We start from the raw sequence: 14101 nt of genomic DNA on the forward strand, positions 1-14101 counted from the left end.
CATGCTACATATAAGATGTAAACACTTCCATTAAATAGTCTGATTCTTAAAAGTAAAGAAGGTAGGTGGCTATAAAGGTAGCTATTATCTCATTGCAAGTTGAAAGCAGGCATCAAAATTTGAAAACATACTTAAAACTTACTTGGCCACTTATCTATTCAGTTCTCACACACACTCAAATACGTTATTCTGAAGTGTGGAACAGAAGTTTGTTTTTATTTGCCTGTCAGGCACATTTCCAGAAATACAATAATGGAGAGAAAAACACCTTATCTGATTTGGTTTTATATTTGTACTAAACAGAATACCCTAGATTGCTTTAAATGATTGGTTTCAGTACTGCTTATTACAGAAAGGATGTACTGGTCACCCCAAAGGTTACATTGAAGCAAATCTCACCTCTATTATTGTTTTGTTGATATAAGTGTCTAAGGAATTACTAAGTGTATTTTAAATAAGTGGAAAAATTTTTATTTTTGCCTTCAAATTCCTGCAGAGTCCATGGTGAGAGCATCATATAAAAAAAATTTTATATCTCAAGAGATATCTAGTATTACCATGACCTATAACTTACTATGGCCTTCTCAATAATATCTATCTATTGACTTACAGGATAAAAGTCCTGCCCTAAGAATATTTCATGGTTCTTGGGACTCTATGACCCTTTTCCTTTTTTTAAAGGTACGTTTTTCCAGAGGAGAGCTTCTGGATCTTGAGTACTTAATCTGATGACTCTTTTCTAGCTCTTAAGTATCCACAGAGGAGTTCCTTACAGTCATGAAACTGTTGTTTAAGCTGCGGTCATGTTTCCTTCCCTTCCGCAAGTGGGAGCGCAGCTGGAATTCCTCACTTATGGAAAGCAGCTCTGTTTACAGGGTGTGTGACGAGAGTGCCTGGAGGGAAACCTGCAGGTGTAACTTGCATGAGAAATGTTTGCCCTTCTTTTCTACACAGAAAATTACATGGCTTACAAACTAAAATGCCATTTTTGATACACCTTCAATTATAAACAAAAGTGGTATAATTAGGCTTGAACTTGGCAACTCTACCATAGGCCTGGTAGGATGGTAACTGCTTTTCTTAATTATTATTATAAGTATTATTCAGGCAAGAACTGATTATTAATAAGTTGGACCTTCGTATGCAGATGACTTCTAACTGACTACTTACTCAAAAAGGTAAGTCATAGAGATGAAAAAATAGCCCTGTTCTGTAGGTACGACTCTAAATACATTCCAAATGTAAGCGAATAATATCTATGCCAATATTGCAAGAAGCACATACTATGTAATGACTTAGATTCTCCATATCTTATATAAAATCATTATGTTCTCTCTAGAAGTCAGTATTAAAAGAAAAAACAAGACCCAGAAAAATTTCTGCAATTTTCTAAAAGTTACATGACAATAGAATATGGCCTATCCTATTGTTCCTCTCTGGAATATACACATTATTACAGGTCAAAACTTGTCTTGCACACAGAGAACAGTGTCTGTCACATGCGTTATCAATGAAAATGTTTCAAAGAATTAATGGGTTTAGTCTCTAACTTATCTTTCTGACCAAGTCAATTCATCATATATTCCCCACCCTCACGTTGACGAGCAAACACGTTTAATGTGGTTAGTTGGCTTTAAAGAGAGCGCAAGTGTTTCAATTTGAGATGAGGAGTTGGTGGTTCTCTGAAGCTGCCAGCCATTGCCTTGCCATCCCAATAGGTGACACTGACAAAACATTTCACAGTTAACAAAACCATTTGAATAGATTACAAAAGTCCTGAAAGGTAAATGTTACAAATTTTTTTTAGTTTCATGGGATAAACTAGTAGGACAGCTCACAATTGGGACAGTCAGGATGTGAACCCAAAGCTCTTTCAACTCTGCCAGCATTGACTCCCTTCCCCCTCTGGGCCAATGCCCAATCCTAGCCACTCTTCCTTTATATTGAATAATTCATCCCAATATCTTTTTTCATTTTCCTGCTTGCCTCCTGTTTGAACATGTCACTCTCTCTAGGTCTATGTTTTACTCGTCATTTCTTTCTCGAAATCAGCACAGACATAAATTATAGTTTCTTAAGCACTTTTATACTGAAAGTCCTGTTCAAGTTTTTTCCATTAAGGCAACCTATCAATAGGACATCCAAAAATAAAGGGAAACAGAAAACCCTAATCAACCAGGCCCACAGAGACCGTAATACCTTTCTGATATCATGCATCTCTCCGGGTTATGCTGCTCCCTCAGCAGCACGTGCTTCCAACTCCCTTTTCTAGTACTCTACCACTGTGATGACTGGCTCAGCCATTTCCATTCTCTGTGTGTGTCTTTTACTCAGGGCCTCAGGTCAAGCCACATCAGCGGATGATGCCTGGCCCACACATTGCTCTGAAAACATGACTTTCGTGCTGGTCCTAAGGTAGTGAGTTCTCTCAATTGATTGTTCACAGTCGCTTGCAGATCAAACTCCTTGTTCTATTCTTTCCCCTGTCTCATCACTGCACTTGACTAGTCTCTAAAAAGAAAAGTTTTTTAAAGACTTTTGTAGGCAAGGAATTTCCACAATTACTAGGAGTCCATCACTACTTTTCGCCATTTAACTGAGGTTCATACAGTTATGCTACATTGTTCAGTTCAGGAGGCTGATGTCATTCCGTGCTTCGTTCAAAACACTCATTAACAGGTGTTTCCTAGAAAGTCAAGGCTCCTGATGGGGCTCATGATTTCATAGTGCCTGGGAGTAATACCTGGCAAGTTCCTTCCAGGAGACTCATACATAAAGTGACAGAATTTGGAGAGTTTGGCTTCTGTTACCCTCATCCTTAGAGCCAGCTGAGCAGGGAGCAGAAATACCAAAAGTGTACTGTGGAAGCCTCCCTCAGCACAGCATAGGTCCTGCTAAATGAGAACCCTGGGCTCTAGTCTTATTCCACTTCCCTGGCCTGAAAATAATTAAAAATAAAAAACTCAGGGACAGCAAAAGGATGAAAAGGGGCTTATACTCAAAAATTCTTGGAGTTACTTCAGTTGAGCTGGGCTCTTTAGAAAGGACAAGAGCAAGGTAAAATGAGCTCAAAATTTCTCATCCCTTTAAACTACAGACAAATCTGCTTGATGTGGCTACTTTCAAGTCCTTAAAAATGATTCACTAGTACTTTTAAGATGTCACGAGGCACTATGAATGCGCCCTTGAAAGCACAGAAGAAAACTCTTCTGGCATTCTTCCTTCCTCTTTACAAACGTACTGAGCACTTGCTGTGCCTGTCACTTTCACCTTGGCCATTCTATTTAGATCAGAGTCTGAAACAAGGAGAAGTGAAGGGATTTGTCCAAAGCTACACTACTCAGTTCTTGGGCCTGCACGTCTCAAGAAATTTTTGATAAACCACATTTTTTATAAAGCCAAAGTATGATTTAAAGCTACATATCCACTATGGAATATGAATCACTGGACTTTGAAATGTACACTTGACATCAGCTTAATTGTTACTCTAATAGTCTTCAAATCAAGACACGTATTTTGCTGAACGCATTCATTTTCTAGATCCTTAGTTTCTAGTCTTTCCTCAAGCCAATCTACCTCAACATGCACCTGAACCTGAGATATCAAGCTGGTTCTCCTCTCCCAAACCTGCTTAAAAAGTCACACCTCTCAGCCATGGCAAACATTATTTTGTTGCACTGCAATAGATTGTGAAACTATCAGGGGCACTAAACTAAGAATAATTGAAAACATTGATGTTAGTATTGAGAAAGTGGGTTCATTTCTTTTGAGATGGAGTCTCACTCTGTCACCAGGCTGGAGTGCAGTGGCGCAATCTCAGCTCACTGCAACCTCCGCCTCCCGGGTTCAAGCGATTCCCCTGCCTCAGCCTCCCAAGTAGCCAGGACTACAGGCATGTGCCACCTCTCTGGGCTAGTTCGTTTGTTTGTTTGTTTTTGTATTTTAGTAGAGACGAGGCTTCACCATGTTGGCCAGGATGGTCTCGATCTCCTGACCTCGTGATCCACCAGCCTCAGCCTCCCAAAGTTCTGGGATTACTGGGGTGAGCCACCGCGCCCAACTAAGAGATTTAATTTCAGAGCACTTAACAAATCCTTTTGCAAATTATGCTTTTCAATTATTTGTTTTCAACAAAATTAAAAGAGAACCTAAAGGAGTTGCCAACTGATACGTCATTAAAACATTATTTTAAGCCTTAGAGATTTTTTTCATGTCATTCAGAAGAAATTTAAAGAATTTAATGACTCTGCTACCAGAAAAAAAAATTCCAATGTCATCTATTAACATGAACAAGTTTTCTCAGTATTTACAACTGAAAGACAAAACCAAAGAAACTAGAATTGGTTCTGAAATTTGTTTAATTCTAATAACAAGTAATATTTATAATTTATGAGCTAACTTTTTAAAACCTCATTCCCATATTTGCAATGCATTTCTGATAAAGTTTTACTTTCATATTTAATTATATTGCATTGAAATTTCAATATTTGCATGTTGTTTGCTCAATTATGATGCTAAGTATAATTGTAATATTAATCCAGTTCTGGGGGAAAAAAAGTTTCTTAACACTTAGAGCCTGATAATGACAGAAATTCCAATAAAACAAAATTTCTATTCATATGCATATTTCATTACAGACAAGTATGCTAGGCTGCTCAGTAAAAACTTTAAAATATATTAAAGTATATTTGAAGCTTGAAAATATATTCTAGTAGGATGAACAATGGAGGGGATAATTCATCAATAGAAATACAATATCAGAGTTCAAGGAGAAATAGGAGTAGAATAAATTCCAACTGACAAAGAACTTATTCATCTATTTTTCTAATTGATGGCACTGGGCATCAGAAGGCAACAGCATATAGATTCTTGCGTTTCCCACAGCTCTTCATACGCTCCCTTTCCTTCCACCAAAAATATTATTGACCATTTCTGGGATACCCACTGACTTAGAGCCTTCACAACTGTGCTCTTGTTTCACCCTGGCTGAAATGCTCTTCCCCATCAATTCCTCTTATCAACATAGCTTCATTCTGCAGAGCCCTTTCAAATCCCTACTCTCTTAGGAAGCCTTCCTGAAATTCACTGGGATAATTTGAGTTGCCTGCCCTATCCTCCTTCAAGCCCACTGAGGTATCCTAACCTGCTGTAGACTTGTGTGTTTGTCTTCTCTAAAATTTAAATCTTTTGGAGGGCAAAAAGTCTATTATTCATTTGATTTAGCCATGTTTATTCCATATCATCAACAAAATGTATATTTTAAAAATGAATTAATAAAAGAATATTGTCTGTTTTTATGACTTGGCTTCCCCTAAATTATGCAAATTTATGCTAATGTTGTACCTTCTATTAAAACAGGTGGTGATGGAAGTAAACAGTGAATTTATTGTTGAGGTAATGTATAATAAAATTATTTTCTCAATTTAAAATCAAAATAAAAACTGAATTTTATAATGTATTATATATAAAAAAATCAGAATATTTGAAATTGTAATTATCCACATAAAAGTTAAGAGACAGAATCTCTGGTGAACTGAAATAGCATACTCCCAAATCGTGAAACCCATACTCCCAAATCTCTGTGCTTTTAGGGCATGTGTTTCCAACAGCTTAATGTTTTAGTAACTCCTGTTTACCAAACTATATGGTAGTTTATTTATGTTTTCCAACCTATAGCAAAGCAAAAGAAGCAAAGTAAGACTTTAGAGTGGGAAGAGATTGTTTAGACGCATTAGACAGAAAGACAATTGATAGTTCATCAATGAGAGAAAGTACAAACATTCAAACTGTATATCACAACTAAATGGAAAACATATAATCTGGTGCCATTTAGAGTGGAACTCAGGAAATAAGAGCTGCTGTCCTCTCCCTGGCAGTTTTATTTTATTTTAGTAGTTAGATTTTCCTTGTGATTCCCTCAAATCATTGGGAAAAATAAAATTACTTTTCTCATCTTTTTGGTGAAATAGGGAATAGGTGGACATTTCAGGAAGTTGTATCAAAACGAGGAAATAATGTAAATACTGTGGATCTAATATACACTTCATTCAGTGGAACACCTCCTTTCTCCAGAGTGGTAATTAAATGAAGCTTAGCCTAAATAAACTTATAATCACCTGTGTTTCAGAAAGTACATTTGGACTTACAAAAATAAATGCATTCATATTTATAGTTTATGCATGTATACAAATATGCTTGCACATGTAGTGACATTTCTAAACTCATTAATATTTAATTCTTAAGTATACTTCAACAATAGCAACTTAAGACTACAAAAGAAAAACCATATAGCAAGCAGAGATACAGATGACAACATTGCAAAGCCATATAGATGTCCATGGGAATATTGGAGAAATCATCAATTCCTCCAATATTAATAATATTTTTCTAATTCCTCAAAAATATATTTGAGTGCTTAGCCACAGTGGTGTCCTTATCAACAGAAGAGAAAAAAATCTCTTCTCTCTTTTAGGTGAGCACGACTCAACAGCTCAACTTTTAGGTTATATGGGATGTGCATGCATGGATCAATGCTGACATTTAAACTCTGCAGACCGTAAAGTCTGGTTTGAAAGCTCAGTGAAGGGTGAGGTGGGCAAGGCTCCCATATGGTGAAGATAGATTGAAAAAAGAAAAACTGTACAATTTATACAGTATAGTACATCATAAACTCCTCAACTAGCTAATTAAATTTGTTTCGCTAGAATCCAATAGTTGGAAAGATAATTCAAAAAAATGTAGCAGGCAGAAGTAATTAAGCTCTACTTAACCAGTTGTGAATTCATGAAAACTTTCTGTTTTTCAAATTCAGTATCACTGTTTCTTCTGAATGCACCTTGCAATGTTAAATAAATGTCCTTTCTAAGTAAAATTGTTCTAACTCTGTAAGAAACACGAACCATCTTTGCTTAAGGTGAAGGAATTAGACATTGAAAATGGCACTACAAAATGGCAAACAGTCAGAAGACAAAAGCGGGAGTGGATCAAGTTTGCTGCAGCCTGTCGAGAGGGAGAGGACAACTCGAAGAGGAATCCCATTGCCAAAGTAAGTGATAATGCAAGCTGATGACAAATGCTTTTGCAGAGCAGGGAAGCTTTCAAATATTTCCCAGATTTGCAGCCTTCACTGCTCCATAGTTCTTTAAGAAGACAGCATGTAGTCATTTGCTCCAGTTGCTAAGCCACTGATTTGAATATCACATGCAGGGAGGCTGACATGGGGCAGGCAGTCAATGGAGAGTGATCCTAGAAGAAAGGGTTGGATCTCCAGCACAGCTGGTTTTGTTCATCCATTTGTGTTCTGCTCATTATTGCCTGTCTACATCATAGGAAATATATTCATATTGATGAATTCATTTCAAGAAAGTAATGACAATATCAAAAGTTCTCACCAGATCTCTAATTCCAGAAAATAAGAGAGTCTTAAAAGATCTTCACAAATAATGCCTATTGAAAAAAAGATAAAAAGGAGAGTTAAAGAATGTGTAATAAATTCATCTAAGAAGAATGGGATCCACATCAATGGCTTCATTCGCTCTTTCTGGGCCTCTTGATCTTGAACAGTAAAGTGATCTGCAGAAATTTCTCCTTCCAGCTTTACATTAAAAATATAGTAATCATCAGCAATGATGTTACAGATACAAGCTCAGCTCAAGAAAACAAATGTATCCTCTCTCAGATGTTTTCAAATTGAAGGGATGCTTTAAATTTATTATTTCCGTTCAACTCATAGTGATAGCTTTATGTTATCCCACTTACATTGCACATTCTTTTTTTTTTTTTTTTTTTTTTTTTGGCATTTTGGGAGGCTCCTGAGTTTTCTGCTACGTAAAAAAGACCTTTGGATTAGAGTAGAGCCAACCAAACTTCTGTTTCCAGCTGTCTTTATTTCACTGTGAATGGGTGGGCAACAAATCTTAATATTTTATGGAATGCTCTTCTCTTTATAGGTGAGATTTCAAAACTGTTTCAGTTTAAATTGATCAGCAATAGATAAAACTACTAAAGCAAAATCTATATGGCAGAATATTTGCTATAAATCTATTTGGCAGAAAAGTGATGCAGTATGTTTACATGTATAAAATTATTACCAATATCTCTAACCATTATATTTCTCTGATATTTTCAATTTATCTACCATTTTGACTAAATATCAGACTCCAGCCTAGGTAGAATACTTATTAATATGACACAAGTTTTAAAAAAAAATAGTAAATTGTGATTTCTTTTTTGAAACTCTTTCTGCATATGCCAAAAACTCAGAGAATTAAACAATGTATTATTAATAACAAAGCTAGCATCCAAGGTGTATGTTGTACAATTACCTCATGTAATTCCCACAACAAATTTGTGCGATAGGTGGTATTATCCTCACTGTAAACTGATCTGGACAAAGTTAAGTAAATTTTCCAAGGTCACACAGGACTAAGTCATGGTGCCAGGCTTCAATCCAAAGTCGATTTGCTTATGAAACCCATTCCCTTCTCATTCGACTACACTCTGAAGTTTATTATCTGCTCTAAATTGGATCACAATTCTAGCTATTTTTCTCATAGATTCGATCAGACTGTGAATTGAACCAGAAGATTACATACCGAATTTCTGGGGTAGGGATTGATCGACCACCATATGGGATATTCACCATTAATCCTCGCACTGGGGAAATTAACATCACTTCAGTGGTAGACAGAGAGATAACTCCACTTTTCTTGGTGAGTCATAGCCATATGTTTTGATTTGTTCATATTAGCTTTCTTCCCTTTTAAAAAAAATATTATCTTAAAACAATGGGTTACTTTTGATAAAACACAGTAGACTGAACCCAAATGGAAGGAATGGAAAGAATGAGAAAATAAAAGTTTCTAGTTCAGGATTCTCTGGTATATTGCATGTACATGTGGTCAAGTGTCTTGATCATATTTAAATTATTTGACTGTACTATAGTCTGAATTCACTGGAAAAAAAATTGCTTCTTTGCCTATTTTCTGATTTTTTTTTTTTTTTGGTGGAAAAAGACAGTTTTTTTCCAACTTTCCACAGATCTATTGCCAGGCTCTGAATTCACGGGGCGAAGACTTAGAAAGGCCTCTTGAGCTTAGAGTCAAAGTTATGGACATAAATGATAATGCTCCAGTCTTTTCACAAAGTGTGTACACAGCCAGTATTGAAGAAAATTGTGATGCCAGTAAGTAAAATGACATTCCTTTTCTACGTCACACCATAACTACTTCTCTTGGTCAAAAGCATTAGTAGACTGACATACAGGAAATGTAAAGGACAGAGAAAGTCACACTTGTATTTTGAATAAACCCCACATATTTTAACTTTTAACTGAGCAAGAAAAAGAAATCATGTCTAAAATGATAAAATAAAATACCTTCTTACTTGAGGAAGGTCCCTATGGGGATTTAGCAGGCGCTTAGCATCTTCCTTAGAGATTGTTACTGGGCTCATGAACAACTGAATCCAAGTGAGCAAACCGAGGAAGAAACCAGGGATGTTTAAGAAAGCTCTGTTGTGGTCTATTACTCAAAATGTTTCACTGACCCACACCAGGTAGAGAGTGATGGTGGAAGCACGCAATTGTACGCATCAGATCAATCACTAAGGGTTACCATTGATCTTCACAGACTGCATAGCAAACTACAGGCTATTCTCTCATTTTCTTTCATTTCTTTCCATTCCACTTAATTCCATTTCCAGTTCTAGTACCCTTTTGTCTTTCCTTTATATTTATTCTCCTGAACTTCCTTCATTGCTCCTCTTATGCTTTTCCCATACATGTACTTTCCTATCTCTCCTCTCCCTTTGCCTTCTGACCTTGATTTTACATACAGCACATGAATATCAGTTTGTTCCCCAATTCCCTAATGTCCCTCTGTCTTTCAAATCTGTGTCACCCATATACCTCTAAACAAATTTGGGGGAAATAATGGGAAAAATAAATTTCAGGAGAAAAGGCAGATAAACACAAAATGTGTTTTTTGAACTAGGATAATCCTCCAGTAGAGAGGCAAAGAGGTTTTGCCTAAGAGAGGCAACACAAAGAGAGAGAGACTTCAAAGTCCATCTTTGCTTCCTCATCAGCACACCTCAGGACAACACTGGTGAAGATGGTGAAACCCACAGCCAAGTCCTCCTGCCTAGGAAGCAAAAGAACTCAGGGACTGACAATTCTGAACAATCTGGCCTGTAGACTGATGTCCTTGGGGATTGACCTAGGATACCGTTCTTTCTACCTATGAGTATAGAACTTCTTATACTGCTATGGACAAGTCCTCTTTTCAATAATTATATATTTGTGACTGTTTGGTAAAATGCTTTCTACCAATGCAACCAAGAGTAATTATCTGCTTTCTGGATAAGTGGCAGTTAAGAATATAGGTGTTCAATAAATAATTACAATGCTACATTTAATTAAACTACAGTCTTCCTTAAGCATTTTTAAATAATTTCACAAGACCACGGCAAATAAATAAAACAGATAAATATCTGTTTATTCACTTTCTGATGAAGAATCTGTTGAACTTCTTTTTCATACTTTAAACAGAACTATGTTTTGCTACTAATTTAGCATTTAATCATTTAAAGAGTGCACGTACTTTTAAAACGGTAAAGGGTTTTATAAAGCAAACCACAATTATTTTTGTTATAACTGGTAGAGCTGAAAGTTATGGTACTATATTCCCACAGAAAACTCAAACAGAGAGAATTCAGGAAAGGCCAACCCCTCTTTCTTCTTCTGCTTAATGATTTGTTGAATTTATTCTAGAGTCCCAACCATTCTCCACATCCATTTCTATTTCTAGATGCACTGGTAGTAAAGTTAAGTGCCACAGATGCAGACGAAGAAAATCATCTGAATTCCAAAATTGCCTACAAGATTGTCTCTCAGGAGCCTGCAGGTGCACCCATGTTCATTCTGAACAGGTACACTGGAGAAGTCCGCACGATGTCCAGTTTCTTGGACAGAGAGGTAAAGCCTTGTGTGAATGATTAAGAAATAAAAAAGTCAATTTTGAAAAGACAAAGATAAAATAATCCATGTGTACCTGTACTCCAATATAAAGGAGGGAAGGAAAATAATCCATTTTTAATAAAAATTTAAAGCTCAATTATATAAATTTCATTTGATATGTAAATAAAAGAGAAGAAAAATAATAGCATGAAGACATTGGATTCTATTCAAGACAAGACCTAAGTCTTACATTCTTTTTCATCTTGATTAAGCAACACAGTACCTACCACCTAGTTGTGAGAGGCTCAGATCGGGATGGAGCTGCAGATGGACTGTCTTCTGAGTGTGACTGTAGAATCAAGGTTTTAGATGTCAACGATAATTTCCCCACCTTAGAGAAAACTTTAGTAAGTTTGTATTCTTATAATCCTTTTCCATAAGTGTCAATAATCAATTTGCTTTCATGCTGGTTCATGATCCTGGTTCTGTCCTACGTATGGACATACTCAACTTTGTTGTAGAAACTTTGGAATTTCTTATGTATACTAATATACCTTCAATTTGTATGTTTGTCTTTGACTCACTACTCCAAACAAGCCTTCTTTATGAAAGCAACAAACTATCTACTTTGTATTCTCTATTCACCACGGAAACACAGAAGTCTATTGCTCTAACTCCGGAAATAACATAGCAACATTAATGTTTTTGTATAGGCCTCATGATTTGCTGAATAAATTCTGTTAGAGTCCCAAGCATTCTCAACTTCCATTTTTATCTCTAAGTGTAAAGAAACATAAAATCCAAACTAGCAGGGCCAAATCCGGCTTCATGTCTGTTTTGGTTTAAAAAAAGAAAACGTATTATTTGGGCCTAGCTGTCCTCTTGCCTTTACTTGTTGTTTGTGGGGGCTTTGTGCTTTGTGCTGCAACAGCAGAGATGAGGGGTTGCAACACCAATTCTCTGGCCCAAATATCTAATATATTTACTATTTACAGAAAAAAAAAATAGTCTGATCCCCTATTTAAAGGAAATGAGTAAAGAAAATTAGCAATAAGCAAAAAAAGAAAGAAACTAAATCGCAGTTTGACCTTGATTTTACATATAGCAAGAATGTCAGTTTTATTATCTTATATTTTATTTCTTATTTTTCTGATTGGACAATGGCATTTAATAAGGCAAAAATCATTGACATAGTTTGTAATTAGTATTTTAAATAATAATTACGTCTTCTTAAGTACATTTGTCCTTTTGAAAATTTGTTGACTACGAAATTGATCTCTACATTTTAGTACTCAGCAAGTATTGAAGAGAATTGCTTAAGTCCAGAACTGATAAGATTACAAGCAATTGATCTTGATGAAGAAGGCACCGATAATTGGTTGGCAAAATATTTAATTCTCTCTGGAAATGATGGGAATTGGTTTGATATTCAAACAGACCCAGAAACCAATGAAGGCATTTTGAAGGTTGTCAAGGTACAGTATAAGGATCTGCAATATTTTCTTCCAAAGAAGTTTTAAATGACCTTAGAGACAGAATCTGCCTTCAAACAAAGTACTTCATAACTTTGAATATTGCTTATATCAAGGGCCCTAAGTAACTGCTGTGTCAGTCTGAATTGCTCAGCTAGCAAAACAAAATTTATTACCAAGAAAAATAAGAAAGCTATTTTGTTCTGACAGTGCCCAATATTTAGTTGTGAAGATAAGGCAAGCATCCCCAACTTAGATGACGCATGGGAGTTCACAGTATAATAAACAGAACAAATGTCATGATATACAACATAATTAATTGCCAAGGGAGTGAAATTTGAAATAATGAATGAGATAAAAAATGGTGAGATCCTTCTGAGCTAGATTTGTCTGAAAAGATTTCATGCAGGGAATAAAGTTTAAGCAAGATGTTATAGCTAAGGTTGCTAATGTGGGTAATAAAATAGACAAACACACACAGTGAGAAAACATGAAGCATGGTCAGGGCATGGAGAGAAACCCTGTGGGGCTGCAGCGGAGCATTCAAGTAGGGAAGTAATGAGAAGTGAGATCAGAGAAGTCAAGCTGGAATCAATCCATGGAAAACCTTAAATACTGAAACACAAGGTATGATTTTTTTTCTAGAGATTAATTTTTCTTAAATTACTTTTAATTCACATACAATGATAAAACTGAAAAATTTATAATTAGAGACAAACCACAAACCAGTAAGATTCAGATTAACATTAATGTAATGGGGAAATTGTTATTTTTATCAAAGGAAATTGCTTTTGTTAACATAAACAACACTTATAGCTAGGAAATATATATAATGACATATACATACACACATATTTTTAGTTTGCTATACAGTATGATTATGGAATTTACAGTGTGATTGTTCAGTTCTGTTACTACTTTTCTCTATCCAAGTGCATAAGGATGTTTCTGTGTTGCTATAAAGGAATAACTGAGACTGAATAATTTATAAAGAAAAGAGGATCAGTTGAACCACCATTTTGCAGGTGGTACAGTAAGCAGTGGCTCATGCCTGTAATCCTAGCACTTTGGGAGGCCAAGGCGGCAGATCACTTGAGGCCAGGAGTTCAAGACCAGCTTGGACAACAGGGTGAAACCACATCTCTACTGGAAGATGGGTGTGGGACAGGCACCTGTAATCCCAGTTACTCAGGAGGGCTGAGGCATGAAAATCACTTGAACCAGAATCTAGGAGGCAGAGGTTGCAGTGAGCTGAGGCAACAGAGTGAGACTGTCTCGAAAAAAAAAAAAAAAAAAAGATTTATTGAGAATTACTATGTGTTAAGGACATGAAGGTGAATAAGATACAGTCCCTGTTCTCAAGGAACTTACAGTTTAACAAGAGAATGATCTCAGAAAAATGAAAATATCTTTGTCAATAACGACTTCTTTTTGGTATTTATTGATAAGTATATATGAAAATACAAGCAATATAAATATGTATGTGTGTATATATGCATTGATTATTTCAACACTGAAGAAAAATGCTACCTAATTGTAATTCTAACCAAAAAAAAATGGATTCTCTATTTTTATAATAATTCTAACATTTATTGAGCAATTACTAAACACCAATTATTCTGTTTTAAAGTATATCCAGAGGGTTCACATTTATTACCTCATTTAATCCCTA

General features: G+C 35.7%; 1 protein-coding gene and 1 long non-coding RNA gene across 2 annotated transcripts in view; one reads left to right on the plus strand and one right to left on the minus strand.

Annotated features, from left to right (window-relative positions):
* LOC144578869 (uncharacterized) overlaps positions 1-14101 on the minus strand; it is a 132037-nt gene that overhangs the window by 82251 nt on the left and 35685 nt on the right. The gene's annotated exons all lie outside the window — the stretch shown is intronic.
* The window catches only part of DSG4 (desmoglein 4), a 42620-nt gene that overhangs the window by 3008 nt on the left and 25511 nt on the right, over positions 1-14101 (plus strand). Inside the window, exons 2-8 of the mRNA XM_002757147.6 lie at positions 5359-5394; positions 6914-7045; positions 8556-8711; positions 9040-9184; positions 10809-10975; positions 11230-11364; positions 12247-12432. Of these exons, the coding sequence (XP_002757193.3) occupies positions 5359-5394; positions 6914-7045; positions 8556-8711; positions 9040-9184; positions 10809-10975; positions 11230-11364; positions 12247-12432 (957 nt within the window). The remainder of the gene's footprint in view (positions 1-5358; positions 5395-6913; positions 7046-8555; positions 8712-9039; positions 9185-10808; positions 10976-11229; positions 11365-12246; positions 12433-14101) is intronic.

The sequence above is a fragment of the Callithrix jacchus genome, chromosome 13, assembly GCF_049354715.1.
Source record: "Callithrix jacchus isolate 240 chromosome 13, calJac240_pri, whole genome shotgun sequence".
In the NCBI taxonomy this organism is placed as follows: Eukaryota; Metazoa; Chordata; class Mammalia; order Primates; family Cebidae; genus Callithrix; species Callithrix jacchus.